General features: G+C 39.4%; 1 protein-coding gene across 9 annotated transcripts in view; it reads left to right on the top strand.

The window, feature by feature from the left end:
* PLEKHA5 (pleckstrin homology domain containing A5) overlaps positions 1-17,972 on the top strand; it is a 259,545-nt gene that overhangs the window by 218,120 nt on the left and 23,453 nt on the right. For 8 of the 9 annotated variants that reach the window (XM_019544474.1, XM_019544472.1, XM_019544475.1 and 5 more), the window contains 4 exons: positions 12,173-12,235; positions 15,494-15,574; positions 15,708-15,857; positions 17,426-17,527. In XM_019544474.1, coding sequence (XP_019400019.1) covers positions 12,173-12,235; positions 15,494-15,574; positions 15,708-15,857; positions 17,426-17,527 — 396 coding nt within the window. Of the gene's footprint in view, positions 1-3,247; positions 3,368-12,172; positions 12,236-15,493; positions 15,575-15,707; positions 15,858-17,425; positions 17,528-17,972 lie in introns of all 9 variants that reach the window. The other variant, XM_019544478.1, reaches the window with a different exon arrangement.

The following is a 17,972-nucleotide window of genomic DNA, read 5'->3' as shown; positions in this document are numbered from 1 at the left end:
ATCTGCCACTGGCACACCAACATCTTAAAAATCAAGGTTGCGGGTGTTTTTGGCACTCTGCCCAAAATGTTTGCCAACTCTTGCACTATATAAATACTTTATTTGTTATGAAACATAAGACTAGAAGGACCTTCCTAATCCAGCTCCATTGTTCACTGGAAACCATTTGTTCAAAAGGACCCACAGGAATGTCCTTTCTATCTCCTTTAGCCCATGCTAGCTACAAAACACCCTGTGGTTTATAGCACAGTCGCTGAGTAAAATATTTTCTTTGTCGCTCTGTAAGAGAATTTGGATTTATTTGACAAATAATGATTTTTTGGAAATGAGGGGGAAAATCAGAAGCACGCTGCGTGGTACCACCATATTTTCAGGTAATTGTATATGGGTGGATTAATGTTTACAAAAATGGCAGAATGAGGTGGAGCACATGTCATATCACTGCTTGACCATTAATAAAGATCTGATTTGTTTGTTAGCCATATTTTTTTTTCTTGGGGATATTAAATCATAATTGTGGTTCTTTTGTGAAGGCTTTTTGATCCGTAATTTGTAGTGCTAGGCACAATATTTAATTGCCTATATTTGATCCTCAAGGGCATTAAAGATTAAAATTGCTATTGAATAACAATTATCTTCACGTTGAATTTTTGGGTGTAGTGTTAAGCTAAAAGTAAATAATATAGAAGGAGTTGAGTCCATCAAGGCAGAGCTGAATTAGAGCAGTCTAGTTGAGGATAATTCCCTTTCATGGAATTATAGCCCACACCAGGAAGACTGGTGCTGCTGCTGGCCCCAGCCAGCAGTGGCAGCATGCTGTCATCCTGCATGCAGATATGGAGGCCCACGCTCCCTGGGAGAGCTGCAGGGCTGTGGCGATCTCTTCCTGGGGAGTGCAGGCCCCCGGATCTGCACGCAGGCTTACGGCAGGCGGCTGCTGCTGCTGCCGCCTGGAGCCAGCAGCAGCACGAGTCTTCCTGGCACTCAGCATGGGCTGGTCTGGGCAGACTCAGGTGTTGCCGCTGCCCCAGCCAGCTGCAGCAGCCTGCTGTCATCCCATGTGCAGATTCAGGGGTCCGCTCCCCTCAGAAAGAGTCTGGCACAGCTCTGCAGCCCTCCCAGGGGGCACGGGCCCTCAGATATACATGCAGGATGACAGCAGGCTGCCTCTGCCAGCTAGGGCCAGCAGCAGCACCAGTCTTCCTGGCGCTCAGTGCAGGCTGTGCCAAGCGCTGGTCCCAGCCAGCAGCAGCAGCCTGCTGTCATCCTGCATGCAGATCTGGGGACCTGCACCCCCCAGGCAGAGTCTGCATGGCCCCACAGCCCTCATGGGGAGCGTGGGTCCCCAGATCTGCATGTGGGATGACAGTAGGCTGCTGCTGCTGGCAAGTGATATGAGGTTTGCTTTGAACTGTTTGAGATTCAGCTTCCTAGAAAACCCTGCAGCTATCTCCTTGAAACTTGGCAGGCATCATGCCCTCAGAAGTGGCTACTATCCCTGAATATTCATCCAAATCAGGCAAGAAATGACAAAGTTATAGGCATTTTCATGATTCCCTATTATAGCCTATGAGCGAAACATTGAAACGCGTCGAAACAGTGAAACAGTTTAGACAAAGTGAAACAAAACAGTGCTTCAAAACAGCAAAACAAAACATTGTCCCTTTGAAACAGCAAAACTGAAATTGAAATGAAATGGTGCTGTTTCGCACAACCCTAAAAAAAAAAAAACCTCTTTCAAAATGCATATCTGTGATTTTGGACAAAAAGCTAAAAACTTCTGAATATTTCCATACAAAATTCCACTCTATTCAAAGTTTTTTATGAGAAGGAGATATTTCTTGGCCAGATTTTAAGAACTCTCCCAGTATGCCGGATATAAGACAATTTAAGCCACTTATTTTTTAATATATGGCCTACAAGTATTAATATTTTATTGAAAATGTATTTATAAATGTGTTAATATTTTAATGTATTAATATTGTGAATGCCAGATTCTGCAAACACCTTCTTAATTGATCGCAGAACCTGTTTTAAACAATTGCACTACTGTCAATAAGCACATACCATTTATGGTTCAAACATGGCAGAAAATGTCTAACCTAGCTGAAATGCGCCAGAGACCGTTTAACACACACACACACACACACGGAGCTGGGCAAATACAGTGACTAATATGATAATAAAGAGCATGTGTGTATGTACGCACGCACTCACAGACTTTATTTTCATATAGAAAGAACACTGCAAGATGCAAGATTGCATTGTTCTGTTAGGGTTGGGAAGTGCTGTTATAGACAGTAGTTCTCAACCTTTTTCCTACTGAGACCCATTTGCCAAGATCAATAACTTGTCCTGACCTACATTCCTCTGGCCCTGCTGGTGTGCGACCCACAGTGCCCTGCCCCACCTCCCTTGTTGCAGCCTCGGCACCTGGCCACCTTCTCTCAGTGCCAGAACTGGCCATGCCCCCAGCAGCCTCTTGCAAGCTGGAACGCTGCCAGTCTGCAAGGGAAATCCGCACTTTCACGCTTTTTTCTGGTGCGGGCTCGTGACCCTTAGAACTATTCTTGTGACCCACTTTTCGGTCACAACCTGGGTTGAGAAATGTTGCTATGGACCATTGTAAACTTCAGTTCAATGCCTGTGAAGACTTAGATTCTCAAAATGTGTATTGAAAGGATATAGTCAACATTTTGCTCTTGAGAAACTGTATCAACAGGTTTTTCAGATAAGGATTTGGATGTTACTTGTAGTGTATTTGTTTGTGCTTTAAATTATTGCAAATCTGGCTGCTTTGGTGGGGGGGATTGTTTTGGTTTGGGTTTTTGTCTTTTCTGTTGTTTTTTTGTGTGTTAAAGTGTCGTACATGGTTTGGCCACTCCGTATTTTGTCCATTTTCCCCTGATGTTTACCGTTTGGAATTTAAGGTTTTTTGGTGAAACATCTGAAGTAATTAGACTGATTTAATAACACAAACGACAATGGAAATAATGCAGCTTTTATGAAATATTCGTACATTTAAAATCTTCTGGTGTTGTCTTGCCAATATGAACTTGATGTTACATATGTTTTTCAAATGTTTATTTTTGTTAAACGATGCAAACAATAAAAGCATAGGATAAAATGTAAACTACTGCATTATTAGAAAAAAAATAAAGTAGAGGCTATATTTACAGTGTCGTCTTTCAAATCTAGCCATGCTGTAAACTGATGTTTGCTGTATGCTCCTCCTGATTTGAAATAGATGAAAGAGAATGAACCTTTAATCACCATGGTTCACACTATGATTGAGAACTCGGCGCTAAGACCCCAACTGTACCAGCAAGTAAGGTCTTGGAAAGTGAATGAAATTGCTTTACCATCTGCGAAAATTTTCTTCAGTGACAGTTTTTGGTTGTTTCTCAGATTTACCCATAACATTGGTGTTTCTCTTATTTATTTTGGAAAACCACAAGTCATCCATGCTTTATTAAATGCTGCAGTATTGTTAGCATGGCTTTTGCTGAACGTTTGTCATTGAGTATTAAGTGTACCCTTTTGGATAACTTTCTGTCTAGAATTTTACACCAGTTGATGTCTTATTAGATGTCCAGTAAATTTGTTAAGTATTCAACAAGCTTCCAGCACTTGTCTAGCATGGTTCTATGCAATTAGTTTTAAAAGATGCTTCTTTATTTTGATTATTACAAAAGCATGCCAATGATGTTTACCTGGTTATTTATGGCATTTTTTTACATTCTAGGAAGTGGATTTACAATTGTTTTGTTTGCACTTATTTAGCTTTTAGCTTTTGGAGGAAAACAAAGATCAAACTAGCTTTGATCTGGAGATTGTAGATCCAAAATACAGTGTTTGTTAACAAAGTCACAGCAAACCTAACAGAGTGTATACTTCTAGAATATGTAGTCATGGCAGTCGTGGGTTTGGCGAGACATCAAGAAAAGGAAATGTGCTGAATGGAAATATGACATAGTATTGATACTTGCATAGACTTATGAGCATGGCCAATATAAATCTGTCAGCACTGCGGGTTTTATGTGCATGTGAGTTTTGCTGCACAATTTCTATTGTATCTAAAAACATTATTGTTTTAAAGAAAAATATAGCCCGAGCCACACCAATCATTTTTCTTACCTAAATGATTGAGATTTTGACAGGTAATGAGGTATAAAAATGTCTCACTGCCAGACAAAAGAGAATATATTTGTTCGGTTCCTTCAAATTTGGAGCTTAGGCAAGAATGGGTATAGTTATAAAGTTGTCTGACTAAAAGGGAGAGACTAGTTTCACTCCACAAAATAGGCGGATGAAATTTATGCAATTTCACTATAATGTTGGTCTGAGGTGTGTGTGTGTATTACTTTAAATTAGCATATTATAAATCAACTCCACAGTGTAGATTATATCTGGCATTCTGTTAACTGCCCTTAAGGTGAAGAGGAAGTGCTTAAAAACTCTAGAGACTCTTGACTGAAACACTGACATACATTCAAGTTTTCTAGGAAAATGTCTTCCACCTACATATGCCAAAAAGGAAATCTTAATATGGAATCTTGAAGGAAGGTTCTAGGATCAGAGTGGGAGAGTGAGGGTGCCTTCAGGTCTTAAATAAATGAGTTTAAAAAAAAAAAAAAAAAAAGCTGCCCCCCACTGCTGTGAATCTTTCAGCAAACATTATCAGAATTTTCAGAATGTTGTATAGCTGGCTAAAAATAATCCATTTCAGTTTTTAAAACCATTTTTGGATATGAAAAATACTGTTTCACAATTGAAATTGAATTAACGTCTTTCTTTTGACATCCTTGTCTGTAAAGCTATGAATGTGAAGGGTCATGAACATTGAATACACTTTTGTCACTAGAGAGATGGTCCCTCCAGATCTGTGTTTGAGATGTTGGCAGGCTAGTACCAGGGAAAGTGTGTACTGCATAAAGAAGGGACTGTCACTTTTTTCACAGTGAGCCATTCTACGTTTCCTTTAGAAAATTCAGATGGAAGAAATAAAATACCAACCAGCTTGCCAGGGTAGACAAATATCAATGATTTAAAAAAGGGGGGGGCGGTTGGAGGGGTTGTTTGTTTAAACAGGATTTATTTTAAATTGCGTGTATTGTTCCTCTTTTTAATAATTTTATTTATAATGAAATTTTGGAATTATGGCAAGCTAGAGTAGGACCCGAAGTGATGATAATTAATTAGAATAGTTTAAATTTAAAAATACTCTTCAAACAATTTTTTTAAAGTCCCACTTAACTGGGGGAAGTCACTGGCAAAACCAGTTTGTTCAATTGATAAATTAGCTTCTGATGGCTTCAGTTTTTATGCAGGTGCATAGATGTATTGGGAATTGAAAAAGCAGAAAAGCTTGTTTTCCTTCTCCAGTCTTTAATTTAAAGCTGTGTTTGAGGTGCTATAATCTAATTACCAACTGCTAAAGGATATGGTCAGCAGTAACAATTAATTTAATTGACTAGGTAGAGACCAAGGTTTCTTTAATGAATCAGTTTCAAATATAAAACCTGTTTTGATAAACAGTTCTAATCCCTCCAACATATTTAACATTGCTTTATTTAATTAGAAAAAAAGAAATAATACTGATTTTTGTGTATTTTAATGAATTTCAGGTTTTCTTTAAAGGTAACTCAACATACCTCATGAGTTAAATAAAAAATTACTAAATAAGTATCATTCACCAATTTCTAGCAGTAGAATGTATAAACCAAGGATCTGAATAAAAGGCATCAGAGTAAATGTGTGTATAGTTACCCAGATTTCTGTTGCATCCTCCCTGTTAGCAAAAAAAGTACCAAATTTAATGTAAAAGCTATATATAGTTGCAAATCAACATCTCAGTGGTTATCAGCCAGTGAAAAACTGCACATTAAGAAAATAGTTGAAAAATATAACTGCAAGATGGAATTAAAATTGATTTTTAAATAAAGATGTCTTTCTTGTTGATTTTAAATTAAAATTGGTGATTTAAATTCATCTACTCTTCAGCTTCCCATTCTCTGCTGTTTGCTGTGCTAGAAATAATCAGGCTCAATGTATTTAACCAGTACCATCAATGCTTACTCAGAAAACCAAAAACCTGGGGAATGCTTAGTTTTAGTCTAGCAACTTGTGCCCATCTCTAGACCAATTGGCCTTTTCTGCATGTTAAGTAAGAAATGCTATGTTACCTAACAGGGATCCTGTTGGTGGAATAGAACTTTTTTTTAAAAGCCATAATATTTGGAACAGCTCCTAATGCCAAGTTTGCATATTACTTATTTTAAGTAACACAAAGGATTTGAATATTAATGATTTACAGTATTTTATTGAATAATGTGGACACCAAAGGGGAAGGAAAAAAATCTGGGTAAAATGAGATGACATAACTGCCTAATGTCAGGACACGTTTGTTCTTGATACATTTGGAAACATGTTTAAAAACAGATCTTTGTATTCTGCTTTTCCAGAAGACAGAAGGACCTCAGTTTGCTAGTGGTCACCAGTCTCACAAATTAAACATGATTTTGGGCTCTTAGATTTTGAACTTGCTGTTTATAAATATTTATATTCTTATTTGGGCTGCAGCTGATTTTTTTTTCCTTCTTTTGAAATGCTGCATCTGTTTTATTATGTAAAATACAGTTTTAAATTACCTACCTGGTGCTTAATGAAGCTGAATCATAGCATATTGTTGCTACTACTAAGGATGTAGTCTTGTTGCAGCTCAATTACAACTGAAGAAACCACTGAATATGCATAGGCAGCTTTGGCCATGTACAGGCATTACTTTTCCCCTAGGAGAATAGCTGTTCTGGTAGAAATGTCAAGTGTACAAGCATTCATTCAATTTCTGCCAGGGCAAACGTGTCCGTTCCTTGAGAGAGATCTTCCAAGTGTTGGGCTGCAAGATCTGTGAGAGAGTTTCTCAAGAGTGAATACTTGTAAGGTCCCCTCCCCCAGTCTGGTCTGGGACAGGGGTGAAGAAGCAAGGCAATGCTCCCTGCACTTACCTAGGCCAAGGACTGCCCAGTTAGGAGAAAGGTAGATAGGCATTGTCCCACTGGTCCTGTCACTGCTGGACCAGTCAGTACCCCCTCTGGAACCCGTCGCGTAATGCCCTCTTAGCCCATTCCCCTGATTAGGATCCCTATTCTGTGGAGCAGGCAGAGGGTTTTGCTGCACTGTTCAGTCTGCTCAATTCTAGGGATGTAAATATCGATTAAATAAATATATGTTTATATGTTAAATGATTAAGTGGTTGGTGCAGGGATGGGGACGGGCGCAGCAACACTGGGCTCCAGCCCATGGCTCTGTAAAGTCGGTCAGGCCAGTGGTGCCTTTGTGCTGAGTCCTGGGGCGGGGGGGGAATGTTGAGCCCCAGTGCCTGCCCTGCTCCACCCTGCCATAGAAGAGGGGCTGCAGTCACCAGCCCCAAGCAGTGTGGGGGGAGGGGGTCAAAGCAGCCCTGCCTGGCAGGCAGCACAGCCCAGGAAGTCCCAGGGGGCAACAGCCAACAAGGGACTTTAGCCACTGATTCACAGTTTCCCTGTACCAGCTGCAGCAGGGGAGGAATGAGCTGCCTGCCTGGCAGGGCTGTGCAACCTGCCTCTCTACTCTCCCCTCCCTCCTGTGCTCCTGCACCTGGCCTGAGGAAGCCTCATGCCAGTGGCTGCAGCCCCGTGCTAGCTGCTGTCATCTAGGGCTTCCTGGGCTGTGCTGCCTGCCAGAGCTCAGGAAGCCCCAGTGCACAGCTTCCTGGGACCAGCTGTAGCAGTGAAGGAGGGAGGGGAGAGGAGGGAAGCAGGCAGCGAGGGTCTTTACCAGCCCACTGCAGCTGCTGGCGTGCTGCAAGGGGGGGAGCAGGCAACCCCTCTCTTCCTCCGGCCTCCCTTCTCTATCCCCCTTTCTCCTCCCCTCCCACCCTCTCTCCGTCCATAGACTGTAGCTATTAAGTATTAGTTACCCCTCTTGTTCCTCTCTCTCTCCCTTCCTCCTGCCCACCCTGCCACCTTCTGGTTCCTGCTGCAGCACCACAGGACTTCCCTTCCCTCCCTCCCTTCCTAAACTGCACCATGTCTCAGGCTAAACCATAACCAGTAAGCTAGACCTGGTTATCACTGAGCTGATTGGTTAAACAATTGGTTAACTGTTCACTTCCTTGATCCATTCCTAAGTATAAAAGGTGCACTCAGAGATAAGGCCAAAGCAGAGAAGCTAAATAAACTTTTTGCATTGGTTTTTACTGAAGGGTATGTTGGAGAAATCCCCACACTGGGTCAAAATCGATAAAGTTAACACTAATAAATTACCAGGACTAAATGTTTTTACTTGCAAGCCCTGAAAGAATTGAAATGGGATATTGCAGCACTATTGGCAATTGCAGGCAACCTTTCATTACAAATGGACTGTGTGCAGGAGGACTGGTAGGTTACCATCCTAAGACCCATCTCAGAAAAGGATTCCAGAGGCGGTCCTACAGATCAGTGAGTTGCTTGTATCCCTGGTAAGTTGCTGGAATGTATAATAAAGAATAAAAGCATCAGTGACATGGACAACTATGATAGGCACTGGGGAAAAGTCAGAATTTTTTTTTTGTTTTTGTCTTTTAAGGGAAAATCCTTCCTTGCCTATCTGCTGGAGTTTTTTAGTATGTTAACAAGCATGTGGACAAAAGGGATCTAGTTGACATAATTTATTTGGGTTTTCCAAAGGCTTTTGAGTAGACCTCTCTCCAAAGTCTCTTAAGAAATACAGCTTGCCACAGGATTGGGAGAGAGGTTATTTCATGGGTTGAGAGGTGGTTCAAAGAATGGAAGGAAAGGGTGGACCTAAATGGTCACTTTTCAGGATGAAGGAAGGTCAGTGGCATGAAAGTCAGGCTTTGGGCTGGTCCCAGCTTTGTTTAACGTTTTTATCAATGAGCTGGAAAAGGGAGTGCACAAAGAAATCTCAGATTGACTCTCACAGTGATGGTGAGGAGCTGCAGAAAGATCTCACAAAGCTAAGTAAGTGGACAAAAAAAGTGGCAGATAAGTTCACCATTGACAAGTGAAAGGTAAGGTACATGGGAGTGAGGTGGGTAAACACCCTCAACAATATTACATAATGCTGGGCTGTGAACTAGGTGTTACAACTCATTTTGCGTCATTCCAAAAATATCAGCTAAGTGTGCAATGGTGACCGAAAAAGCCAGTTAAATATTAGGCACTGTTAAGAAGGGCCTCCATCATTTAGATGATGATGAAGACAAAATGGAAAGCGTACTCGTGCCATTCTGTAAGTCCATGGTGCCCCCACAGTTTAAATACTGTTTGCAGTTCTGGTCTGCATATCTCAACAAGGATGTAGTAGAATTTAAAGAGAAACAGAAGGGCCATCAAAATTATTAGGAGTATGGAGCAGCTGCCAAACCAGAAAAAGACTAAGACTCTGGACGGGCATTACATTTGTAGTGCTAAATATGCATTTGTGGCACTACCAAAAATAAACATACAGCCCTTCGAAAGGAGTGCTTGCAGACGAAAAAGTACCCATCCTCTTTCGCTATGGGCTGGAGAGCTGGCCTGAGAGAGAACTTTGTCACTCTCCAGCAACAGGGCTTGAACACCTCTACGCTCCCAAAACACTACGTTTTTGCAGTGCTTTGAAGTGCAGAGACACTTTGTAGCACTACAAATGAATGTCTGTCTATACTCTAAAAAGAGAACTGTTATTCACCAGATCCCAGAATACTAGAACTAGGATACACAAACTGAAATTAGGAGGAGACAGGTTTAAAACTAAGAAGAGACTATACTTTTTTACACAGTGCGTAGTTAACTTTTAGAACTTGTTGCCACAGGAGGTTGTAGAGGCAGATAGTATAGCCAAGTTAAAAAAGGGATGAGATAAATTCATGGATAAGTGCATTAATAGCTGCTAAAGAGAGCAGTAGGGATGTATACTTTGACATCCCTATACAGGTGTTGGATGTTGGAGAGGATATGCCAGGATGGATCATTAGGTATACCCCGTGCACATGCTCTCCCTCTAAAGCATCAACCATTGTCACTGTTGGAGATGTGATAGTGGATTAGTGCCAACTTTGGTCTAACCCAATATAGCTCTTAAGAGACTATTTTCCAATGTTGTCCAAAACTGACTAGCAGATTTGTTGAACCCTTGAATAAGTGCTGCATTGTCAGTGATGAATGAAGGGCTTAGTTTAATACTAGATTCTTTAAATATGAAGTAAATGTAAATGCTGCAGTATTTTCTTGTGTGGAGGTAAAATGATTGGCTGCCTGTTGCGATAACACATTATGTAGTGTAACACTAATAAAAGACCATAAAGGAGTAGGACACTTTCAGTGTTGTTTTTAAAATTTAGAAGAGTTTGAATAAGACATATTAATAGTTTTGAAGTACATAGTATATCTCCTCAAAAATGCATTTTGATTTTTCCAAAAACTTACTGTATTTTGGAAGTGGGAAGTTGCCCCATAAACCTATTTTAGGCGGAACTGTAATTAAGATTGAGCTGCTGCCAATACAAATAGTGAACTTTTAAGCTTTTAAAAAAAATTACATTATGTATAATTCCTAAGTGTTTGGGAAATATAAATTTGGGGTTTTAAAGGTAGACAAACATCCCTGTTGCATTTCATGGAAATAATCTGCAGGTAAGATTTTTATCTGTAATTTGAGAGGATTTGGCCAGATTTCTATTGACCATGTTTATGAGCACTGTCCTTTTAAAATATTTCCATTCTTCAGGGGGTTTTTTGTCAGAAAGATGGAATCTATAATTAGGGGGGATTTTTTAAAAAATATGGTTTCTGAAGTGTTAAGGGTTAACTATATTTAAAAAAATAAAATAAAATATTTCTTGTGGTGCTGTGGCTTTTGTATTCTGGTGCTCATTTTCATTAAATGTTCATTTCAAAGAAACTTATTGCGTGGTCTTAATGCACTATCCGTACTTTTAAATTGTCACCAGATGCATTTGCATGAGGTATGTCTTGAAATGAAACACTTAAGTCTTTTGAAGATTTATTGTATGTTCAAAATGCTTGTTTGGTTTAACCCTCCCCTGAGCTTTGCATTCATAAATGTCCTTTAAAGTCAAATTAGGCTTTAACGGTTTCTTTCCTGCTCAATTAAGATCTATACATGCCACAAATCAAATAATGTATGTATTGGGAGAAAAAAATATGTTGGAAATAGAAAAATAAACATTTTTTTAGTATTAACTAAAATAGTAGATAAGATGTTTGCTACAGTTACACAGTAACTAATGTAATAGAAAATAAGTATTCTAAAACAGGTATATAAATGCATTGTGTTATATTTTCCCCTTTAAATATTTTAAAGAATTTCTGGTTGGTGGTCAATCTAGATTATAAAAATGGCAAGAAGCTAGTATGCTGACCATTCCTTCTCAGACTGCCCTGAAGATCCCTTGCATTGCTGACTGGCATGACAGTGGCAGCCTTTGTAAGCAATAAGTTTGCCTGTCTCAGTACAAGAAATAGGAGGGTACCCCTTTAGAGCCATTGTTGAAGTGCTGTGAACACTGTTTAGAAGAGCAGAGGAAAAAGTATGTGTTGGGAGATGAAGTCTACCCATAATTCAGAAGCAGTTTTTTCGATACACATACCGTATGTGCTAGAAATCAAAATCTGTTCTTAGATGCTTTGGTACAAGCCTGAGACTGCTCCAGTCCCACTGGAATATCAGAGCAGAATACATGGCAGTATTTAGACTGCACTTATGAAAAAGTACATAGTCATATATAATGGCACATGGAGCTTTAATTAGGTATAATTTTGACAACTTCACAGCTCATGCCTGATTACAGTGACTGTCAGAATCCAGGGCTTACCTTGCCAAAGAAGTATGAATGTTTAAAAAACTTCACACAAGTTCACAGTTTGTTTTGATTAGAAAGCTTTACTACCTGGATTAGTTATCTGATATAATTTTCTCCTGAAAATGTATATGCGACATTCCATGAAGTACCTTACATAACTAAGAGTTAAATGTTGTGTAGTGGCTAAAACTGTGCAGTCATGCATCATGTGTTTGGCTTTCAAGTTAAAGTTGATTCTATTGTATTAAAATTTGAGCTGAACAGCATTTTCATTTTCTTCATTCCAATGAAGTTGTTTTATGGCTATATTCTTCTTCTTTATAGTTGACACAAGAAGAGTGTAGGGGGACACTATACAAATATAGATCTGAAGAGCTGGATATCGATGTAAGTATTTGTATTTTTGCTCTTTCTCAGAGCCACATTGGTGTTGTTTTTGCTTAATTATATTAGTGTTGTGACTTTAGTTTCTACCCAGAATGTAACATTTCGGTATGAAAATAATGTAGGGATCCATTAGTATTAAGTGGTGAAAATAGAAGAGAAGGGAAATTCTCTGGTTTTCAAAGGTGGTCAAGATTTTAACGTTTTGTAACCATTGTGTCTTGGGCTGAAATTTTCCATGTATTGAATCTGTCCAAAAGTGAATTGCTTTTGGATGTTTAAGCAAGGAAAAGCCCATCGTTATATTTCAATATATAGGGTTGGAATAGTACCGCTACTACTCTTCGTGGATGTCATGTACGTACTTTCACTTCAACAGGGTTAAAGAAAAATGGCTGAAGTTTTAAAACTGAAATTTCAGGTAGACAGTAATGAATTTGCTAGGTATTAAAATGACTGATTTTTTTCCCCTAAAAAGTTATCAATTCTAGATTTGCAGATGGCGCACACAAGCTAGAAACAATCTTATAGGTGTGCCTGAAAAAGAATTGCCTAGTCACACATGCTTAGTCCACCTCAGCGTAGATTTAAGGGACTTAGCAGTTCCACAGGAAAAAGAAATGTTGCATGGAGTTTACCAACTCTGCAGTCCATTAAGCCAAGTGGTTCCGGATTTCTTTCTTTTCTTTACCCCTTTGTTAAAGGGAAACAAAACTAAATCTTAGAAATTAAATGCTAAAATAGCTGTTAGTGCAACATTAGTGTGTTGCTTTAAAAGCATAAAAACCCCCGCAACGTAAACATGGTAGTGTTTTATATTCTACAGTTTATTATCTAAACTTCAAGATCTAAGGAGTATTTATATTTTAAAAGTGTATTCAGTTACTGCTACTTATGCCTTAAAAATCATTTCCTTGAGCAAACAGATGTATAAGATAGGAAAATTTGTATTGTTGCAGGCACATTAACTTCACTATTTTCTGACATTTGTACAGTTAAAAACCAGAACTTAGACAATGCGTTTGCACAGGATTTTTTTCTTGTTTTTGTTAAAAAGAAAAGTGCAAAAGTGGCCTGACACAAATGTAAAGTTCTCTATTCAGTGAACAGAAAGTTAGAAGCTAAATACAGTATGAATATGTCCTGGCCAATTCAACCATGTGTACACTCCTTGTAGAAGGTTTTGTACAGTAGCATGACTAGGGTGGGCACCAGCAGCATCTCGCAGCACTTCACACTCCAGCTGTCCTATGCTTAGCAGCATCTCTGTCCAGTGCCTCTAATATTGGGGATGCCGTATTCCCTAGATTCTAAGTCATAAAGAAAAATTCTGTATATGTCATTGTCTAACAAGAAAGACTGGCTAAAACAAGGGTGGTAACCAACCTGCAGCATGCATGCCACAAATGGCCAGGGCAGTCTGTGTGTGTGGCTTGCAGCAGATTAGGGAGCAGAAAAACAGATCAGCAGATCAGGCAAGGGAAGAGGATCAAAGTGGTAGTCAGGGAGGTCATGGGGCTTAATTTACAGCACACTGCTGAAAAGGTTGGTCCCTTGGGAGACCATATTGAAAGTCTTTTTAAAATCCAAGTGTATGACATCAGCCGTATCTCCCACATCCAAGTAGTTTGTTATTTGATCATAAAAGGAGGTTGGTCATAAGGTTGGTCAGACACAACCAGCCTGCAACGAAACCATGTTGATTATCCTTCAGAATCATGCCTTCTGCCAGTCTCTTGCAAATGGACTTCTTGATAAATTTTCCCCAAATTTTATCCGGTATAAAGGTTAAACTGACCAGCCTATAGTTTCCCAGATCCTCTCTTCTCCCCGTCCTAAAGCTTGGCACCACATTGGCCTCTTTCCAGTCTTCCAGGACCTTTCCCAAGCATCATGAATCTTCAAATACCTTTCCCAATGGTCCTGGTTTTTTACCTTAAAAGTCAAAAAATTATTACGCTACATGTTTACACAGATTTTACAAAAAATCGACTGGCATTTCATTTGCAAACAAAAATATATCTCATTGGGGGCAAGGTTGGGTGTTTCATAAGATAAAGGTTTCTCAGTTGGTTACATGTACAAAAGATTGTATTTGATCCTAAAATTTATCAAATTTCATTCCAGGAAGTGTGAGAATCTTATGTACCTATATATGTGGACAAGCATAGACATCATAACTGACTAGAGACTTTTTGTGCCTCTGCTAGAATCCTTGTGTCTGTATAGTGGGAGCTTCTTATTATTGATAAGGCTATCAAATATATATTTAAAGAGCTAATATTAGACTTAAAATGGAAAACAGATCCAAACTTAAGAGAAGCTGCTACCTTCCAGAGCACACCAGAAGCAGAAGTTCAGAATTCTGCATATATTCTAGTCATTGCCTGCTTTGCAAGCCAGATAATCTGTCTATTGTAAGAGTAGTCCCAAATATGGATTTAATAGAATCAGGGTCAGAATAGAAACCTGCAAGGCTCCCACACTAGCACATTTGGCATTGTTAAGGAAGTGCAGCTGCTCAAAACCACCTTCTGAAATACAGGACAGGAAAGAATGGATCTGGTAAATAGTGTCTACCCCAACCAAGTCTGGAGGTGGGTTAAAAAGGGTATGATTGACTGTAGTGAAACTTGCTGGCAGATCTAAAAGATTTAGCTGTGCAATAACTAGTTTCTGCATTTTCATCCATGCTGTTTGAAATTATAGTACAGTATAACCTCATAAATCCTGCATCCTTGGGACCTAGCACCTGCCGGAAATGTGAAAATTCTGGATTTTTGGAACAGCCGCCACTTTTTCTCCCCCCCACCCCTCCCTCCACTTCGCAACCACCTGCCGCTATTCCCCCCGCCCCCTTTGGATGCAGAGGGGGAAGCTTGCGCACAGCGGCTGCCACTACCATCTACCACCCTGTGCTGCCACTCTGCATGCGGCCACTGCTCCGGGACCGGCCACCACTACTCCCCAATGCAGTGTATTTTTAAAAAGGGCCAGATTTTTGAGAATTCCGGAATTCTGAAAACCAGATTTATGAGATTATACTGTATTACTTTGTGTTACAAAGAGCCTTTCAGAGGTTCTCAGGGTACTTAAAAAAATTCAATGCTCTGGCTCATGACACATTACAATTAAAGATATAGTAATAACAGTACTTCACATAGTTTGTATCAAGTCATTTTGGAACATGTATTTTTGATCATAGGTTATATGAAAAAATAATAGTGGTTCTATTTGCAACTTTCTTCTTTTATAACCTAGGCTAAGCTTAGCCGATTATGTGAACAAGATAAAGTTGTACAAGCACTGGAAGAGAAACTTCAGCAGCTACACAAGGAGAAAGTAGGACAATTATGTTTATTACCTAATGTGGCTATTATTTTACATGCTTATTATCAGAACACTGATAACTGAAGTAAAAAGAAAATCAACTCAATGATGCAGAACATTAAAATAATTCTTTTTATTATAATAGTACACGCTTGAGCAAGCTTTGCTATCAGCCAGTCAAGAGATAGAAATGAATGCAGATAATCCAGCCTCCATACAGAACGTTGTTTTACAGAGAGATGACTTGCAGAATGGACTGCTTAGTACGTGCCGAGAAGTATCTCGAGCTACTGCAGTAAGTAATACATTTTAGCCAGTAAAGCTCAGTGACATGCTAACTGATTTCTCTTTCTGTTGATACTTTTTTAATTGTACTGTCTGCAGCCTTAAATAGTTCTCCATTTACCTCCAGCTTCCTGTGGGGCAGCTGGAATAGATGGTCTTTTAATACAGTTGACAGAGGGTTGTTTCTTTCTTTCTTTTTTTAGAAGGGGCAAATACATAGTAGCTTTCATTTTTTGAGGTTAAGAATTGATTGCAAAGCAAACTGTAGAATGACAGGGATTTTCTCAGATACTGCATTTAATTTATATTTTTCAGTGATGATATCATATTGGTACATATTAACATACAATAGACACAGCCAGAGAACCTCTCCATTCACAGGCAGTTCTCTTTCTTTAGGTTAAAAGATCAGTTGGTACTACACTACTCTGCTGCCTGAGTTTGCCAGCCTGATTCCTAGATCAGGGCTGTCCAACAGGCAGCCCATGAGCTGTATCTATACCTCAAGGGGTTAACTCATGTTGTGTGGGCTCCAGGTCCAGGCATCATTCCCCGCATCATTCCTGTTGCTGCTGCCACCAGGGTCTCTGTATTTCTTCTCCCTCTTCCAGCTTTTGCTCCCAGCCCCTGCCCCTGCTGTTAATTAGGTCTTTTGTTGTTGTTGTTGTTGCTAAAAAGTGCTAAAGATTGAGCAAACCAGAGAAGGAAGTAGGTAGGCAGGATAGAATTTGAGGGCCAGAGGTTTCCATCCATCTAGCATTTAGAGATTCACAAAAGTAAACTTATTGTTAATTTGTTAGTCTCAAGGACCCAAAAGGTAACTTGCCATGTTTTATTTTCTATGGAAAGAATAAGATATAGAAAATCCAAACCCCCGTTTTGAGGCACATGCATCAGCCCTTCATCCCCCCTCTTATATGACTTTTTGTCAGGAGATGCTCAGGTGTGGACAGGTAACTGCTTTTCACCAGAGCAAAAAGATGAAGATATGGGACAAAAGACATACTGAATGGCAGTAGAAAATGGAAAACTTCATTCCCTGACTTTTTGGAGTTGGCAAAATGTTCATTTGCTATTTGTGCAGTAGCCACAAAATACCTGGAGATCTCAAAACAAAGAACATTGATTTGTTTAATATTTTCAGGAAGAGTCACCCATCTTTGGTTCTTTGAATATAAAAAATACACCATTGCATTCTGTATGACAAAATGGACAATGTTTAAGGTATTGCTGCATCTTACAATCTACTTTAATTTTATGAGAGAGTATGATTAAGACAGGGTCTGAAAAACCTCTTGAGGACGGATAGGTTTCTCTGTTCCTTATCTTGTTGTCCACAGAGGACAAATCAATTTGTTTGAGCTTTATTAAGTGCCAGTTGGAAGTGAAAACCTTTTCAAACAGAAAAAAAACATAGTTTCTAATTTGTTCAGAATGAGTATTCATTATCTTCTGGGCTTTGATACTGCTGGACTAGTCAAAACAGTTGTAAGGTTTTGGTTTTTGAAAGGTCTGTTTTTTTAACTTGGATGAGAACACATGCTTAGTATCTTAATACTATTTCCCTTCTAAATTAAGGAGCTGGAAAGAGCTTGGAGAGAGTATGACAAATTAGAGTATGATGTAACAATTACAAGGAACCACATGAAGGAGCAGCTTGACCGACTTGGGGAAGTTCAGGTGAGGCTTGTCTTAATCTGAAGTGCTTTTAAATCAGTTTCATATGAAAGGCTAAAATAAACAACCTCTTTATTCCCTCTATGTGATTTTGGTTAAAGATGACTTACAAAGGGAAGGTGGGAGCTGTGGATTTATGTTCCCTTCCAACAATTCAGTAGATACAAAAGATTTTGTTCTGTTTTTCTTTGGAATTCCTATATTTGCTGAGGACATCCTTAAAGAAGCCATAAGATGGGAATTTTTTTCAGGCATTACTTGAAGTTGAATGAATCATAGAAAATTAGACCTCAGAAGGTCATCTAATCCAAATCCTGCTCAAAGCTGGACCGTCCCTGACTAGATCATTCCAGCCAGGGCTTTGTCGAGCCAGGTTTTAAAAACCTCAGAGGATGGAGATTCCACCACCTCTAGATAACCTGTCCCAGTGCTTCACCAGCTTCCTAGT

The sequence above is a fragment of the Crocodylus porosus genome, unplaced genomic scaffold, assembly GCF_001723895.1.
Source record: "Crocodylus porosus isolate Cpor-Errol unplaced genomic scaffold, CroPor_comp1, whole genome shotgun sequence".
NCBI classification, from domain to species: domain Eukaryota; kingdom Metazoa; phylum Chordata; order Crocodylia; family Crocodylidae; genus Crocodylus; species Crocodylus porosus.
The sequence above is the reverse complement of the archived record's forward strand: the minus strand, read 5'-3'. Positions and strand labels throughout refer to the sequence as shown.